Genomic DNA, 18,965 nt, shown 5'->3' on the forward strand with positions numbered 1-18,965 from the left:
TTTCACCTTTTCGGCACCCTATAACTCCGAAACTATGCACTTTTGAGCATACGTCCATATGAACTTTATTTTCTTATTTTGATGTTAGGAATCTGTTCCCAAAATACTGTGACACACTTCTGTAACACCCTGTACAATAATGTCGAAGAAAATCTTGGATTGGCGGAAGTAGATTAGTGGCTGAATATAATTATTAGATGCTCCGTTTAATTACACTAGAGGTATAAGAAAGAAAGAAAGACAAGCTAATTGTGTTGCTTCTAGAACTTTCAAATGGCAAAATGGAGATCTAGGTTCAAATCCTGGCCAGTCCAATATGTTTCTTGTATGTTTGTAACAATAATTTATTTACTGAGACTCCCCTTATTTTTATATTACTATTAAGCTTCTCCCTTTCATAAATACGATTAAAAATATATAAATAATAATCCGAATGTAATAACTTACGTAACGAAAACATTTACTTGTGATTAATACTGAAAATTTTTCTCTTCACTAACCTCTAAACTTTCTATTTAAATTACCGTGAAATTCTAACTAAAAGTGTCTGATATTATGAACTAAATGGAGTTAAAATGCACTCACAAAAATGCTTTTGATTGTTTTTATGTCTTACGGTATCCTATTCCTCATTGAGGAAATTACTCCAAATCGAATTTACAGAAAAGTATTACCTTTTACTCTTCGTTTTAAGCTTTCTGTAAGTTATATTTACTATCCTTTCTTTATCTGAGAAGTTAATGATTCTTTTAATCGTGCTTTGGATCGCTCCAATTCCATCATATGATAATTCAATGTTGCGTGCAGTGCGGCTTTGAGAAACCTCTGTACTTATTATCTGACTGTCAGTATTGATACGGTCCAAGTAATTATTGAAGTTTTGTATTTGCAATCAGTTTATATATACTTACATAATTACGAGGTTTTATATACTGCTGTGGTGGCCCGTGTGTATTTTGCAGGTTTACACTATCACCATTGAAATGTTTTCTGTGGTTTGTTCGTAAATGTAATCTTTATATTCTTATATATTATTTTTTTTTTTTTAATTTGTTGAGTGAACTGTATTTACTTTTGAATGCTTCTTGTTTTACTCATTTTTCAGAGAAATTAATTAGAAAAATTCAGTATTTTCTACTCAGATTTCGTACCAATGAACAAATCCACAGAATAAGTACATGGTATGAGAGGGAAACGTTTGTAAAGTAGATTGAAATACACTTTGCATTTTAATCTAGTAAGGTTGTATACTAGAGGCGCATACTAATGAAATGTAATTGTTATTTGGTTTCATTTCTAGGTTTTACATAATATTGCCGAATTCTATATTTTGGGGTTCAAGTATAGACCATGCAGAAAGACAAGTGAAGAATTTCTAATATATTGTAATGGCAGTTTCAAAACTTATTAGTTTCAGTGGATATACAAACGTTTGAGGATGCAAACTATTACATCTGTAACCCACGGGCCACCATTTGTTTTACTCTAGTAAGACAAACTTCACACTGTAATCATAAAGCTGTTTCTAATGCTACTTTCGACCCTGATTTCGATTTCGATGCCTCAATGGAATTCAAGATTGAAATGATGGAGCTCTCATCGACAGTTGTGTGCAGTGGCCGCTGCTTTTCTGTTTTCTCCAACAAAGCAGATACGCGAGGTGAAGGAGACTTCAAGATTAAACTACTTTTACACGTATTATTATTATTATTGTTATTGTTATTATTATTCTTTGATGCTTCAGTGTCTGGAGAACCCCGCAGTGGACTTACAGAAGAAGAAAGGGAACTATCGCTAGCGGTTTTAATAGGTGACGGTGAACTCGGAGCTGCATCTTTTATAGGCGATAACGTACTGAAAAATAATTGTCTTTTGCTTGCGATTTCTGATCTTCGAGTGGCCACTGTTGGAGCTGGAATATCGTTCTGGGACTTAGATGACTGAAGCTGCACTGGTTTATTGGTTGGCTCAGCAGTCTTGGGTTTCTCCTCTTTTTGATCAATGCTCTTTGCTGGTGATTTGGAGGAGACATCTGACGCATCTTCTTCAGCACAGTCTTCCAAAATGGTGGATGAAAGCACGTCTGACCTTGGGGAGAAGAATCTCCATCCACTAGAGCGGCTTGTTAGTCTGGAGCCATTTTGATAATAAGGGCTGATTGGAGATACGGGGCTTCTCGTCTGGGGCTGCTGTGCATTTTCTGTTGTCGGTGTGCCCGGATAAACCTTTCCTTTCGAAGCCTTCAGCAGTTCCACCGCGGAAACTCTTTCTCGTGGATTCGACTTGCTGTGTTGCAACAGTAACCGCTTAAAATCATTTCTAGACGTTGGCTGTACAAGAGATAGTCGCTCGCCAGCCCAACTCTGTCGTGATCCAGCTGTGGCCTGCTGATTAGGAGGAACTTTGAAATTATTATCAATTGACGCTTTGCTGTTTTCAGAAGAGTCACTGCTAGACACTGGGGACCAACTGTGGCGATTACCTGGAATGAACATTCCGTTTTTGGCTGGGAATCCTCCCATTTCGGGGCTAATGAGTCTCACTGGGGTACACCTTCCCAAAGAAGATTCCGAGCTGCCGGGTGAAATACTTGGGTTTGATGTCGGGGAACCACTTCTACTAAAGCTGTCGGAATCTAATTTAATGTTCATCTTTTTCTTTGATCTATGGATAACAGCGAATAACTCCTCGGATGTCATCGTAGTTCGCACAGGGGACACCAGGGGCCTTGATTTAGATGTCGAAGGAGATGAAGTTCTGTTAACATTAGCAGGTGCATTGGGAGTTAATGGTGACAGTCGTAGATTCTGTCTTTTCTGGTTTTGAATCGGTGTAAACGTACTAAGGTTTCTTGTGTCTTTCGAAAGCACAGGTGACTGGTTCTGTTCTTGTTTTAACTGAGGATGGGTTATGTTATGATTGGAGTCTAAAATATTTTGTGGTGAATATTTCTGACAGGGAGAATTACCACAAGAACTTTGCACGGGTTGTGGCGCTAAGTAATTATTTCTACTAGGGCTGTGAACATTAGTCTCACTGCCATACCTCTGCTGACTAGTAACATAAGCACCATACGCTCTCTTCTCTGGAGCTACAACTGCAGGACAATTACGTCCTGGAGCGACAGTATGATACCAACTGTATCTTTGATATTCATTGGGATATGTTCTCGACACTGGTGGAGTCACACTACGCGCGTTAGAAACAGTTGAATCTGGTCTTCTTGAAGGCAATGTATAGTATCCAGGCATCTGCTGCGCCGCGTTTCTTGCATAATTAGGTCTGGAACCAGGAAATCCATTGTCGAAATTCGAATTTGGCTGTTGCATCTGGTGACCATATGTAGGCCGTTGGTATCCAGTCATTGGACCGCTGAAGAGATTCCGAGGCCGTTCTGTAAAAGAATAATATTTTTTTAATTATTACAACAAATACATTATTGTTTACTTGAACTTAAAATGGGAAATATCCAAAGAATAAATTATCCAAACTTGGGAAATGATAATGATAGAAATATCTTTTCGTCATTAAAAAGTACATAATATGTATGCTCATACGACTGAACATTTTGTTATAGTAGTTTCTTGTTGGAAATTTGACAAACGCATCTAACTCTACAAGAATTGTATGATAATATTACCCTTAAAAAAATGGTGAAGGGAAAAAACAAACTGAATTTTAAATATAAAACTATTAATTGTATATTGTAATTTTTATGAATACATTTATCTTTTTGTGAGAATACTTAATACTTTTTGTGTTTATGCGTAAAAATTATAACTGAACGAAGTGTAAAGAGATGTCCCATAACTTAAAGTCAAAATATGATCATTTAAAACATATTTTTTACCGGTTATTTAAGTCAATTTTTAAATACCGAGTAGTGCGAGAGTATAGATCGTGGAACGTACTTCCTAATTTTAGTTGAAATAGTGAGCTATTACTCGCATCAGAAGATAAAGTGAGAAAAGTAAGTAATTTAACTTTAATAATTGCTAGCTTACACGCGAACAACGACATTGCTACCAATCTTCATTCAAATGTCCCAAGTTTGATTGACGATTAGCAATGCATGATATGTTGCCCTAGTGAGAGAGATGATTGTAAACTCCATATGTATCTTACGTCTTTATTATAGTATAATGATGAGATTGACGTAGCCTCTAACACTAGCGATAGCAACATTATACCCACTCGCTACTTTTTGAACGAAGTCGTTGGGCCGACTTAAAATTCACGATCGCTCATTAGACAGTGACAGGGATCTCACTGGATCAATCAGCGTGATCCTTATGCGTAGAATGAGGACGCGTCGAAGTTCGATAGAGTCCAGATTGTGATAGCTAGAGAGCTGGGAACGAGCATCTCGGAAACACCACGACTTGTCGGATACGTTCGCGAGTTGTTGTGGTTAGTGTCTTCCAAAGGTAAGAAAATGTCCGTAAAACCAGCACCAAACGACAAGTCTAGGTCAACCATACCTCATTAAAGATGTCGGACGTCGTAGAGGTCGATGTTAGTACAAAAGGATAGGGCGTAAATTGTGGCACAATTAACAGCAGACTTTAACAGTGGACAAAGCACCAGTGTGTCTGAGCACATAGTTTACCGTACACTGTTAGATATAGGCCTCCCCAGCCGAGGTCCCACACAAGTGTCACGGTATCGTCGATTACGAAAGGAATGAGCACATGACCATCACCATTGGGCCCCAAGGAATAGAATAACGTTGGATGATTCTATGAATCACGTAGCTGCACTATGGCTTAGAGAACCTTCACATGGCCATCCATCGGCCCAGTAGTGCGCATGAGAAGCACCAAGATGACTCCTAGCTATCGACAAGTCACTGCTACTCGTGAACATCCATTCATGTTGGCCATGTTTCTAGCTCGCAATGGTATCCTTCGTCAGTGCGTTTTGAAATGGAATTCGTAAAACTATTAACAATGAGTAAGGAAGTTGCTAGAAATCGCAAATATATTTTTCTTCTATCCTATATGCATCTTTCGCTTTAAGTGAAGAGAAGTGGAATAGCGTTTAAATATGCTAAATATTGCCGAGTAGTAAAATGTAAAAACACGCACTTTGATTTGTATTAAACTTGATTTCAATTGGAACAGAAACAAGAGACTACAATTGGAATTACGTTGTATTCATTGGTTAGTATCTGACAACATTTAACATATTCAAATTGTGTTACCCGTTTCATACAGCTCGAAGTAAATCTAAGAATACTATATATAATACAGGAGGAACACTTTGCTTAAATTTCTAGCAAGTACTTTATTCGTCTTTACCGTTTTCAAACGATCCTAATTAAACCCATCGCAAACAATCTGAAGAAGCTCGTATGCTCTAAAAGCTTTGTAATTTCTCCGGATTTAAAAAAAAGCTATGAATATTTATCCTGTACGTTTAATTACTAACCCCGATATTTTATTTGTTTTTAGTTTAAAACTTTTGTGACCATATTTGATGTGGACCTACAGTTATTTCTAGACCTGAACTAGATGTGCTCCCACTAAGGGAAAGTTTAATTTTTATTTTTTATATAGGATACAAATGAAAAACATTGACTGATAAAATATATAGAATACCTTCTACAAGATAAAAGTACAAATGAAATACTTTTTTTTTTTTTTTCATATTTTTTAATCGATCATCTTGCGTAATCTTTTGCCTCCCAGCTTGGATGTACTATCCCAACTTAGATTTCCTATGGGTCTTAAGTCATACCCTTCGTAGAGTTGTCAAAAACTCCTGTTTTGAGACCACATGGTGCATTTGAGACTAAAGAATGATTTTCATTCAACAAAAAACTGGTTACTTATCAATAAATCCTTCCGTGAGAAAATTAAATTCTCTACATACGTTTCGGAACACCAAGCAAATCCCATCCTCAGTGGTAGGGTAACAAGAATAAAAAACGGATGAGAGAAAAAAGTGAAGGAAAAAGGAATACATACCACCAATAAATATGACATAAAGAATGGATGCCATAATATCACAAGCAGAGCACGGTGTGAAAGAATGAGCTGAGTTGAAGGAAGCGCAATGTCTTGCTACATCACTATTGCCAGTTGCCAGATATATATATATATATAAAACACCAAAGGTAGATAACCAGATTCTATCAATGTTGCCAATATCCAGATTTAATGTCGGTTTGTATTTATGAATAAAGAATGATTCTTTAATCTGCCGTTGTTTCTGTTTTTGCTGAACCCATTGCATTAATGCGTTTTATATTATGTGTATGTTGTTCTAAGTAAAGCGCCAATCCCGACATGCCCTCTTCTTGTGACTTTTTTTTTTCTTTTTTGTCTAGTATGTTCTTTAATTCGGGTGTTAATATTGCGTTTTGTTTGACCTATATATGAGAAGTTACAATCGCATTGAACGCGGTAAATGCCTGACTTATTTAGTGGATCAACAAAAAAACTTTTGAATCCCGTAAGATAGGTTTCTAAACTTTTTGGATGGAAACTGGTAGCAAGAATACGTTGAATCTTTGTTGATAATTGTGGAAAGTAAGGAATTCCTGTCCAAGTTCTGTGAGAATAACTGTTTCAGGGGCTTGCACCGTTCTGTGTGTTTGATTAAACCATTTTTGTACGGTACGTAACTTAATACTTTTTCCCCCTCCTATTTGATATAAAAACTGTATTTCGTCATTAAGGTCATTTGGACGATCACAAATTAATACGAAAGAAATCTTTTCCAAATATTTGCCTTGTACAATGGTGGATGGGTTGACTGTTGATGTATGTAAGTAGTGCCCGCAGCAGGTTTTTGATTTAGTTTTGTACCACTAATGACGGAAACATGAAGAGAGTTCCGAAACATGAAGAGAGTTTAATTTTCCCACGTGAGGATTTATTGGTAAAAAAAGCATTTTTTTGTTGATTTGAGTCACTCTCTCATGCGCCTACATAATTTTAATGATTTCCGTTGTTTGAGGTTGAAATCTGTAATGGATAAATGAATGAATTCAATCCTCACCACTTGACTTTTATGCAAACTGAGATGTTGAAAAAACTTATGAAGCTGAAGCGTTAAAAATACGCTTGTATAAATAAATAAGAAGGAATATATTGAATTCAGAAAATTATTAAATATTTATTTATATACCTTATTTACATCTTATATATTGTCCTTCTCACTGGTCTAGTGACTAGCACACAAGCTTTTAGTTCACGAGGTCTCGGATTCGATTCCCAGTGGAAGAGCATTAAAAACACATTAGTTGAGATCCCACTTTAGACTGTAGCTCACGTCCTACATAGCTTGGCCGCTAACAAAGAATGTAACTACTACAATCAATCCAATCTTATATATATATATATATATATATATATATATATATATATGTGTGTGTGTGTGTGTGTGTGTGTGTGTGTGTATTCAAATGTGGCGACCTCTAGGACGTTTTCAGTACATTCTTCAATTTTCTTTTTCTTCCTGTCTTTCATTCCAGACGAAGGTTTACCAAAAGTGCTTATATTGTATCTTTTCTCGTTATTGTGTGACAATACTTTTGCTATTTGAAATGCATTTGTTTGACCCTATATATATATATATATATATATATATGTCAATTACTTTCGCTGAATGTCTCATCAGATAAGGAAAAGATGTAAGAAGAAAAAATGAAATAAAGAACTGAAAAATAACAGTGAAGCATTCAGTTAAGCACCATACTGGAATGGCATAATGGTGCATTCCTAGTATATTCTATAATTTGGAAACACTTCTGCTAATTTACTCTGTAAAGCAGTGATCGCCAAACCGTCGATCGCGAGCTACTAGTAGCTCGTGGGAACATTTTAGGTAGATCGCGTTAACGCTCCGTTTGGCTAACTTCCATTCCTCCACTGAGCTGACACTAACGACAACAACTGCTTGTTTCTCCCATGCAACTGCCATTGTCGGTCTCATTTTACAGTTGGAAGCTCAGAAGCTTCACAAGTTTGGCGACTACTGCTGTAAAGTAACTAACTAACTCTATGACTAACAGAACATGGAGGTTCAATGCCGCGTTTACAAAAGCTCTGTATTCACTTCTGTCCTTAGCCAAGTGGATTCAGTTTCTACTTTGTATTCCTATTTCTGCAAGATCATAATATTGTCCTCCCACTTACAAAACCTTAATAATGTCCTCCCATCTACGCCTAGGTCTTCCTAATGGTCGTTTTTCGATTGGATTTCCAGTTAAAATTTTGAAAGTATGCCTACTTTTTTCCAGTCGACCTAACGACTTGAGCCTCCTAGATTTGATGACCTTAACAATGTTTGGTAAACGGTATAAATTATGCAGTTTCTCGCTATGAAGTTTCAGCCATTTCTATTTCTGTTCCTCTTGGGTCCGAACATTTGTCTCAGGATCTTGTCAAGATTTGTCTGTCTATGAATTCTTCCATCAGAGTAAGCGATCATGTTTCGCAACCTTACAGAACAACAGTCATGATTATCGTTTTATATATTTTAAGCTTCAAATTCCTCGATAGAATTCATGATGACAAAATATTTTGAACTGAATAACAACATGAATACCTAGCTTTCAGTCGGCATTTAATTTTTACGTGGATATGATTTTGGTATATTAAAATTGATCCTAGATATATATAAAAGTATCAACTTTGTCGAAAGTATTATTTGATATTTTGACGCATCCATAATTTGCATTATAACTATCGCGACGAACTTCCATGTATTCAGTTTTCTCCGCATTTATTACTAAACCCATGTCCTTGCAATCGTTTAATAAGACCTCTGCACTTCTTTCTATCATCTCGTATTAAATTTACATCATCAGCATACGCCATAACCTGGTAAATACCATTCAGGTCTAGCACTTGGTTGCTATCTTTGATTTTCCTTATAGCGTACTCAAGAACAAAGTTGAATGATAATGGCGACAATGCATCTCCTTGCTTCAGGCCATTCTCGACGTGAAAGCTCGTGGACAATAATTTTCCTACTTGGACTTTACTTTGGAATTGATTCAAATACATCTTAATTAAACTAACTAGATTTTTCGGTATTCCAAATTCTATAAGAATGTTGTACACTGTTTCCCTCCTAGGCCAGTTGCAGGCCTCTCTAAAATCAATACATTATTGATGTACAGGGTATTGTGTTCTCATTTCTTTTCAAGTATTTGTCGAATGGTAAATATTTGATCAATAATTGACCGATTTCGCCTAAATCCGCACTGATAATCTCCAGTAATTTCAACTGCGTATGGGATCAATCTTACTAATAGAATGTTTGGGGAATTTTATAGGAAGCTGACAGAAGAAAAATACCTCGATAATTATTATAATCAGTTCTTTAAGTTTAAATGAAATGAAATCTTTAAGTTTTACGTCCCATGCTTATACCGGTTAGGCTGAAGGAGGGTGATGATAAGAGACGAATGAAATGGTGGAGTGAAGAAAGTGGAGGAAACGGGAGAACCCCGGGAAAACCCCACGAGCACGGAGTTTGTCCACCACAAAGTCACACGGCGCGAGGTAGGATCCAACCAGGGACCCCAAGCACCGGAGGTGAATGCTCTACCACTGAGCCACCTCGCCCCCTTATAATCAGTTTTGTTGCCTTTCGTGTGAAATAGAACAATGAATGATTCTTTCCATTCTTGTGGCAATTCCTCCTTGTTCCAGATAAGGAGAATAAATTTATGTATCTTGTTCCACAATTTTCCCCCTCCAGTTAAAATTAACTCAGCCGGAACTTCCTCTACTCAGAGATTTGTGTTTCTTTAATTTCTTTATAGTGATTTCTACTTCAGTTCGATTAGGTTCGTGTTCATTTCCCTTTCCCCACGAACATTAGTTTTTGGTTGTGTGTTAAGCAAACTGTCAAAGAAATCTTTCCACCTATTCAAGATGCTATCTGTATCAGTGAGAATTGTTCCGTCAATTTATTTAATAAATAACCGCGGGGTAGCCTTTCCTAAATTAGTTGATGCCCTTATACATGTTCCGAATGTTTTTGTTTTTACAATTATCTTCATTAATTTTAGTTTTCAAAAAAAAAATATCTAAAAAATTAGGAAGTACCCGGCAGATGTCAACGAACTTTTGTGCAGTTATATTGTTCGGATTTTGTAGCCAACGCAGTTTTGCCTGTTCTCTCTTCTCTGCTCATATCTTTAAAAAATGAAAATTTTATTTATTTTGTATATTTTTCCGAAATAGTACGATTTAAATTAAATTGGTTCGTAATCACTATTCAAAGCCGACTTTTTTATGCTTAAAGTACAAACAAACCAAATTACCTCTTTCCGAGTCTCACAGCAATGAAGTAACATGTAAAGCTATGATACATATGCAGCCATCTGTAGGCAAAGTGCTGCATCTCTTGACAAACTGTCATATCAAGTGTCCAATGATACTAGATGCTGAGGTACACACTCGCCTTGTAACACGAAGCAAGAACAAAAGTGGATTCTTGAAGGGAACTTGTGGCGTGGACAGGTACATCACTGGGGGTAGTTGGCTCAATCACTGCTATAGGAGGGGTTAATAATAATTCTAGCGCTTCATTTGATATGGACAGGTGAAAATTGCAATGGTGTAAATAACTTTGTAAAGAAAGAAAAATAAAGTGTACGAACAGTAGGAATAGCGTATGAAACCTGCATGCTGAAGAAAATACGTTATACAGGAATGATAAAAGATTTATAATACGTCGGAAAGAGTTCGAAAAAGGTATATCCGAGAAGAGGAATAAAAAGAAAACCGAAATACATAACATATCACTCAAATTCGCTAAAAATAAGGAGAAAAATGGGAGGAAAGAATTATTCTGACTACGTAATGAAATACATAAAACGGGACAGTAGCCAAAAATGAACTCTCGTAGAAAACAATGGAGCATTTGGAGAGACATTGAACCTGCATAAATGTGGGGATTATAGAAGTATTAATCTCATATCGGATGCGAAAACAATGTTTCGAATACTCAATAGAAGGCTGCATGGAGGAATAGATAAGGAAGTTGAAGTTGTTATAAATGGAAAGTATTGAGAGACGGAACCTATTTATTCACTGATGTTCGGTTTTATTTACGATTTAACGTAAGTTGAATGCAAACGTAATTCAGTTATATTATTGCTGTTATTAGTCACCTTGAACGTTTTGAGCAGCTCTGTTTAGCACACTCATGATTCAAGAGGAGAAGGAAGTAACACATTTTTCAGTGTGTGTACTGGACACTAAAAGTTTTGAAGAACTCTCTAACTTGATGTGGTCAGATGCTTCAGCCAAGAAACGAGGAAGGGCAAAATATACTATTGGCTTATTAAGAGTACTACAGTAGGAAAAGGAAAGGAAATGCTTGTTGCTTATTGATCTAGAAAAAGGATTTTGACTAATTATATTAGGAGTTGTTAAGAAGGTTTAGTTAGAGTGGAAGAATCCATGACTCGTAGCTCACTTATGAACCAAAAACTAAGTATTTAAATATGGGAAGAAATAACATAGAAGAGAATGCAATTGGAAGAGGAATTATGAAATCTTTATGTAATATCTATCTAGAAGAGGTAGTGAACAAGGCCCTAAATTAAAGGCATTTCGATATATTAGGTGCAGAAGCATCCGCAAAATTTCATCGAAGGAAGGAGTTGAACCTCCCAAATTCATATTCTGTCAGGATTTTTTCATATCTTGTTTAAAGAAGGTTAAAGCCCTGAATGCCACTGATTAGGTGTATCTAATTTACAGACGATATGGTATGAAAATAGATGTTAGAAAGACAAAAGAATGATAACTGGAAGAAAGCCGTCCATATCAAATATAGAATTGTTCTCGGTACCTGGAAGCATTATTAGTAACGATATGAAGTGTGAACGTGAAATAAAAGCAAGGATAGGAAGACAAAGTAACATTTTAGAAGCAAGAATTTGAAGAAAGAATTAAGAAAAAGACTCATAAAATGTTTCGTGTACACTATTGTACTCTATGGGATAGAAACATCGACATTACGCAAAAGCGACGAAAAAAAAAAGATTGAGAGAGTATCCGAAATGTGGATATGGAGAAGAATGCAACATTACCGGATCGAGCAGACAACGCATGAGGAAGTGTTACGTCCCAGTAGTGGAGAAAGGGACAATATTAGATGTAATCTTTAGGGGGAAAAAAAGGAGGAAAGAAAAAAAGAGAAACTGATTATAACAGTCTGAGAAGAAAGTTATTCTAAAGAGAAGAGAAAAAAGAGTGAGAAATAGGATACAATTGATGGAGGCATTAAAAAAGAAAATTACTACTTCAAGACGAAGATGTTTGTTGAGGACCGCAGTTCGCGGAAACTCAATTTGCGGCACGTGACGTAATGGCTAATTTTAATGATTATTACTCAAATTTATTTATTGGAAACATCTTGGTGAAGTATAAAGTTCTCTCAGCAATGAAAACGATAATTTAAAAGAGCACGGATTATCCTCTATGACTGAGTTCATTTGTCTTTGGACAAAGCTTCAACATCCTTCTCTTGAATGTGGTTGCATGATGATTATTATTGGTCCGTAAAAAATACATTAGAAGAAAGGAAACATGTTGCCATCTGTCGACGATTCTCAACACTCACCTAAACCTCTACTTTCCAGACTTCTGCTGTATAAATTACAGTATTCCCTGTACGTACAACAAAATATGTCTTATGTTTCTGAATAGTTATATCCACCAGCATTATCGTACAAAAATTCTTTTAGAATAACATATGCATGTTTATGAATGACTGTTTTAAGTTTAGATTTCAGATGTATCATCTGCACTTCAACTTTGTGCGCATTTTTTTTTAACAGTGTAATATCCTGTACATGGTTCTGTTTACAATCAACGTATGCTTGTATTTATAAATAACATCATGTGTGTCCTACTATAAACTACTGCAGTGGCGGACAATAGAAATATCAGTGTTACCACTAGTAATGTGACGAAGAAATCTATCAGCGCCACCGCTACACCGTAACAGCTATAAAACCAGGAAGACTTTCATATGTGGTATCAGATTCCGGCTGGTCAAATCCACTCTCTCAGCTTGCCTGGAGCTTTGGGAGGTATCTAACCTAAGCCTTCTAGCTTGCCTGGAGCCCTAAGGCTGCCTATCCACTCCGCTCTCCTTGCCTGACGCATTGTGGGATTCCTAACATCAACCACCTAGCTTGCGTGGAGCTCTGTGGTTTTCTAACCTCTCTTTGCTTGCGTGCAACATAGAGAATCCTAAATCCACTCCATTTAGTTTGCGTGGAACTCTGTGGGGAACCTTCCCTAGGCTGACTGGGCCTTGGAACACTTATTTATCCTAGTCATTAGAGAATTTTATACTTTTTTATAGTGATATTGTATCATGCTGTTTATAACAGGAAATTACGTAATAAAATTGGTAGTGGAAGAAAACGATTACCATGTGTGACTACTCTACCTTCTACCTGCTTAGCAGAACTTTACAATAGTGTTGCCCACGAGATGAGAAGTACATTTTCAAATTCGAGACGAGACACGAAATTTCTTGAATTTCACGGGCAACACCAGTTCATCCAAGTTTTGGACCTCAAATACTGTTTGAGTGTTACACGATTCATTGGATAAAAATTATAAATTAATAAAGTGAATGAATGAATACAACAAAAATCGTTTATCAATGTTTAAAGATACGCAAATCATTACACAATAGATTTCAATAAGAAATATGAGCTCCGTCGTGACAATGTGGATAGCGTATACCCCTTTGGTGTAGGAAACTCAGGTTCAATTCCTGACAGAAGCTCATGTTGTTTGGATTTCCCGTTAAGCTTCCTTCAACATCATAGAACAACGTTAGAGCACTTCTTTCTTTCGAGTTTTTGTCTATATTCTTCTTTCTTTATGTGAGAAGCCTTGCCTAAGCATAATTACATTGCAATGGCATACACAAAGCTATACAGACAAAATATCTTTACAAAAATTTTCAATTTTAAGATCTCAACTTGTGAATTTCGTGGCGAATAATCTTGGTTCATGTTGTTTTAGTATAAAAGTTTAAAATACTGTAGAATGAATTCCTATCTTTGAGGACTGAAATACTGGCTGGAACTTTCAATTATATACCAGCATCTTTGAATGAATGAACATTTAGTTTTATTACTATGATTCTTTCTTTAAAATTTAATATAACGTTTGGCAATATAATCCTCATCTCTAAAACTATTCGACTTTTCTCTTCTCTTTCTTCTATCTTCATTACAAGATGGGATGTACAAGGTTTGTTATGTCATCACGAAATTCTTCTCTGTTCTACGACAAATCATTAAGAAGCTGGGTGCTTTCAATGTACGTTTTGTGTGGAGTACCACTGCATTTCTGAACAAGTAATTGAATTTTTCATGGCCATGTGATTTTAGTAACTCCTCCCGGGCTGTCAGCCAAGTGAATATATTGACATTCGACGTTTCGAATGCAGACATCGCATTCATCTTCAGGGATTGTAATAAAGAGACCGGAGACATGAGCATGTATATATAAAGACTACTTAGGGGCAGATCCATGATTGGGGGGCTTGTGATTGGCTGAGGAAAATGCTGGTTTCTGATTGACTAATGGATGCTGGCTCCTGGTTGTTATTCTTGTGGGTACGAGAAATGGCTTTGTTGAATATCCCTTTTTGTTCCTGAAACTGCCGACCAGATAAGGCTGAGTTGAAACTCATTGTCTCCATCGAGAGTATTCCTTTCCCATGAGATAGCTATGACTTTCCTTATTGTTCTGTCCCTAAAATTGCTGGACTTGGCTACTATGGTGGCATTTGTAAAATCAATTCTGTCCAAGCTCTAGGTTATGCTCTGCTAGTCCAGACTTTTCAGGTTGCTGAAGTCTTATGTAGCTCTTGTGTTCTTTGCATCGTTGTTCTATTGTACGCCTAGTCTGTCTTATATGCTCTGCCACATTTACACCAGGAGTGCGCAGGTGAAGATCGTCTTTCATTTGTTTGAGTAGTGATCTGATATAGGCTGGAGGTTTATGAATCACTCTTATACCATATCTGGCAGATTACTACAGTAACAACAGCAATATGTCCGTTCTAATTCGAATTTCATGACTGGTGACGAGAAGCGCATGCATGGGTATGACGCAGAAACCATCGCGATTGTTGATGATCGAAAGACGCATTGCTGAGCAATGATTCTGATAACTTCGTTTTCTAATTAACTAAGAACGCTCTTTCACCAGCATGCAGTGGCGTATTTACGATTTTGTTTCGGGAAGGGGGGTTGCTAACTTTATCCCTGGAAATATGAAAATTTTGCAGATATTTCATATAGTAAATAAAATTTCGGGGGGCTTAAGCCCGGAAGTCCCCCTCCCATTAAATACGCCACTGCCAGCATTTTACGGCATATCCAAATATACAGCTGTCTAATCGAAGAATCTGTCTTATTTGGTTCAATTTTCTAAATTCCTTTATATACTTTTTTTCTATTGCGATTTTAATCCTATATAAAACACTCTCATACTTTAGAACCCGTATCATTTGTTACTTGTCCGTAGCCTTTTAAATATTTATTTATTTTTAAATATATCACTTGTTATACCTTTAGTATGATATCATATCAAGAGTAATTTTTTCCTGACTTTCCTAGGCCTTTCTTTCCTATTGTCTCTGTGGTGATGGTGATAAGCAATACAATCAACTTAATCTGAATAAAAGACGATTAAATTACAAACAACCAACACATACTTGTACTTAGAAATGACACCACGTGCGTCCTACTATAAACTACTTCAGTGGCAGACGACAGCGACACCACTAGTCATGTGACGAAGACTGAACAGCGTCACCGCCACATTAGTGGAGCTATAAAATCAGAAGGACTTCCACATCTGGAATCAGTCTTTGGCTGATCAACTCCACTCTCTCAGCTTGCCTGGAGCTTTACGAGGTACCTAACCTAAGCCTTTCAGCTTGCCTGGAGCTCTAAGGCCTTCTATCCACTCCATTCTGCTTGCCTAGTGCATTGTCGGATTCCTAATATCAGCCACCCCTTGCATGGAGCATTGAGAATCCTGAATCCACCCCATTTAGTTTGTGCAGATCTTTGTGGGGATTCTTCCCTAGGCTTCCTAACCCTTGGGATACCTATTTATCCTAGTCATTAGAGAATTTTATACTTTTTTTTTTTTTTTTTTGCTTTTTGTTTTTTATAAAATTCAAAGTTCAAATCAGAGAGAAAAATGAGAGTAAGATCATATGACATATCCTGATCGAATCAAAGTACGTTCAAAGAAGGCATTTTCTTATAATTGTGCTGTAATGTTTTAGCACAAAAAGAATTTCGTATGTTCTCCCTGTTCCAGATAAAACGAAATACTTCCTTGTACTTCAAATCTAAACCAAATATTTTGTTAGACAGAGAGAAGAAAATGGTTATAATTAAGGAAGAAATGTTTAAGAGAAAGAAAATCAGAGAAGACCTAAGAAGGAAGTTCTTATGAAAATATATACATAAATATTGACAAATAAAAATATATGTACACCTGGAATAATAAGTATATGAGAATTTTTTCCAGAGAAGTGTTGCTTTGAAATAAAGTATGTCCAATTAAAGGAATCACCAGTACAGCTGTTTCATATCATTCACAGAGAAACTTCTACAGCAACGAGACTTGAGTAGAGTTACCCGAGTTTCAGAAACTTTCTTTCAAATATTGTCCATAAAATTCCTGCAGATTTAAGTTTTAAAAAATCTATTCCGATTCTGTATGTTTTCATAAGTATAAACCATTAAAACACGACATGAAGCTTACAATGTGACTCTCTGTATCTATTAGAGACTAAACTACTATGACAATTAAAGGGCGATTGTCTCTGAAATGTGAAAAAATAAATAAAAATATTATCTAAAGCTTATTTAAGTCCCTCGGACATGCCTCAAACAAGACGATAAACGCAAGTGGAGAGGCGATAAAGGATTAGAAAGCACAGGTAACTCAAGAAAATGTATTGATGCGATCTTCACCTTCATTACAATCTTACAATGCTCTGATTAAATCTGCATCCTATCATACCAGTGTAATTATTTACTACTATGCGACCATACCATGTGAGATTATTTATTGAACTATCCGCGTTGATAATGTAATAAACCTATTGGTCTTGCTTCTTCAGCTTTTATAATGTAGTTTAGCAAATCATTCAGAACTGAAAATAATTAAACTGTACACCGAATTTTAGCTTTTTTCCGAAATATAGTGAGGAAAGAAAGGCCTAATTTTAATTTAAAAATAAGCAAGTAAATGTACAGTTTCAAAACAAAGTACAGTTTGATAATCAGAATCTAGTGTATAATTAAAAAATACATGTCAGAAGTGTTACAACATCTAAAGTATGACGCAAAATGCCTACAATCCAGCATTAGAATATATTATACGATATCATTTGAAAAATTCTGTTACAGCAATAAGAATCAAGTAGAAACTTCCCGATTTATCTTATAAAGTTGTACAAATTATAAGTGCGCATACAGTAGCTGTATATTTGGTCCATTAAATTCAATAAGAAAAGCTTCAGTACGAATAGTCCAAGAGACTGAAGCATATCTACTGCTATATAATCAAACATAATCATTTTCTTCTTCTTCTTCTTCTTCTTATTCTTATTCTTATTATTATTATTATTATTATTATTATTATTATTATTATTATTATTATTATTATTATTATATCTTGGTTTAAACCGGTTTCAGCTTAATAATCTGACGGCAGTTTCTAGCAAGTGCAGATTATTTGAGGAGTTCTTCTCCAAACAACTTCCTGGGTGCCTAATATTACTGATTTTCATAGATTTGTTAGATGATGTTTTGCGTTTATCTGCTCAAACTGCGTTACAGTACTTTTAGGGACAATTGCTGTAGCTGAGATAATGATTGGTCTTATTGTAACTTTCTGAAATTTCCATAATTTTTTGATTTCGTCTGTCGGGTGTTTATATTTGCTTAGTTTCGTACTGAATGTTGTACTACGTTATGAGTCAATGGTACTTCTACATCTATGAGGGTTATTTCTTGCTCAATTTTATTAATAACAGTGATGTCAAGTCTGTTTGCAGGTATACCGTGACATACGTTCTTATTTCTCGATCCCAGTAGAGTTTCTATTTGTTGTTTTCAAGCACTCGACTTGGGTGGTATTTGTAGTATGGCTTGGTATCGGCAAGTAATTTCATGTTATTGTTATATTATTATTAATTATTATTATTATTATTATTATTATTATTATTATTATTATTATTATTATTATTATTATTATTATTATTATTATTATTATTATTATCTTTCTATACCTCTATGTAGCATGTTTTGCATACTTTTTATTGTTTTTTCTGATGTATTATCTGATGTGCGTACCATGTTTCTGCATTTCCAGCATGCTTTGTATGATTTTTATTGTAATTTTTTTTTTTTTTTTTTTTTTTTTTTTTTTTTTTTTTTTTTTTTTTTTTATCTATAAGTACATTTTTCATATTACATATTGTATTCTTCTTGGCGTACCGGTACTTGTGGTTGACCAAGCTGTTTGCGATTGACTTTTTGTTTGTTTGTAATAACAAGGATAATCGAAGTGATTACAAAATTCAAACCCCATTCATGACGTTTAAATTCTAAAAATGAATACTTTTAGATGAAAGGTTAAGTGTTGAATATTTCCGACTATTCTAAATTGTCTTTTCTTTCCTCTGCAATAGGCACCACCATGTATATGAATTGTGTTAGAAATGAAATTTTTGAGTTTTACGTCCCACGATTATGCCGTTTAGGCTAAAGGAGACGGTGATGATGAGAGATGAATGAAATGGTGGAATAAAGTGGGAGGAAACGGGAGAACCCCGAGAAAACCCACGCACACGGTGTTTGTCCACCACAATGAATTGTGTTAGGTTGTATAATAAACTTCGCATGCACTTAAAGAATATGACTAATG

The 18,965-nt window shown here is 35.7% G+C and overlaps 1 protein-coding gene across 3 annotated transcripts in view; it reads right to left on the minus strand.

Moving 5' to 3' along the window:
• Window positions 1-320: 320 nt before the first annotated feature.
• The window catches only part of LOC145665454 (uncharacterized), a 98,909-nt gene continuing 80,264 nt past the window's right edge, over window positions 321-18,965 (minus strand). For all 3 annotated transcript variants that reach the window (XM_081732775.1, XM_081732764.1, XM_081732768.1), the window contains exon 4: window positions 321-3,394. In XM_081732775.1, the coding sequence (XP_081588901.1) occupies window positions 1,512-3,394 (1,883 nt within the window). In that variant the 3' untranslated portion in view covers window positions 321-1,511. The remainder of the gene's footprint in view (window positions 3,395-18,965) is intronic.

The sequence above is a fragment of the Thermobia domestica genome, chromosome 1 (assembly GCF_964235325.1).
Source record: "Thermobia domestica chromosome 1, izTheDome1.hap1.1, whole genome shotgun sequence".
NCBI classification, from domain to species: domain Eukaryota; kingdom Metazoa; phylum Arthropoda; class Insecta; order Zygentoma; family Lepismatidae; genus Thermobia; species Thermobia domestica.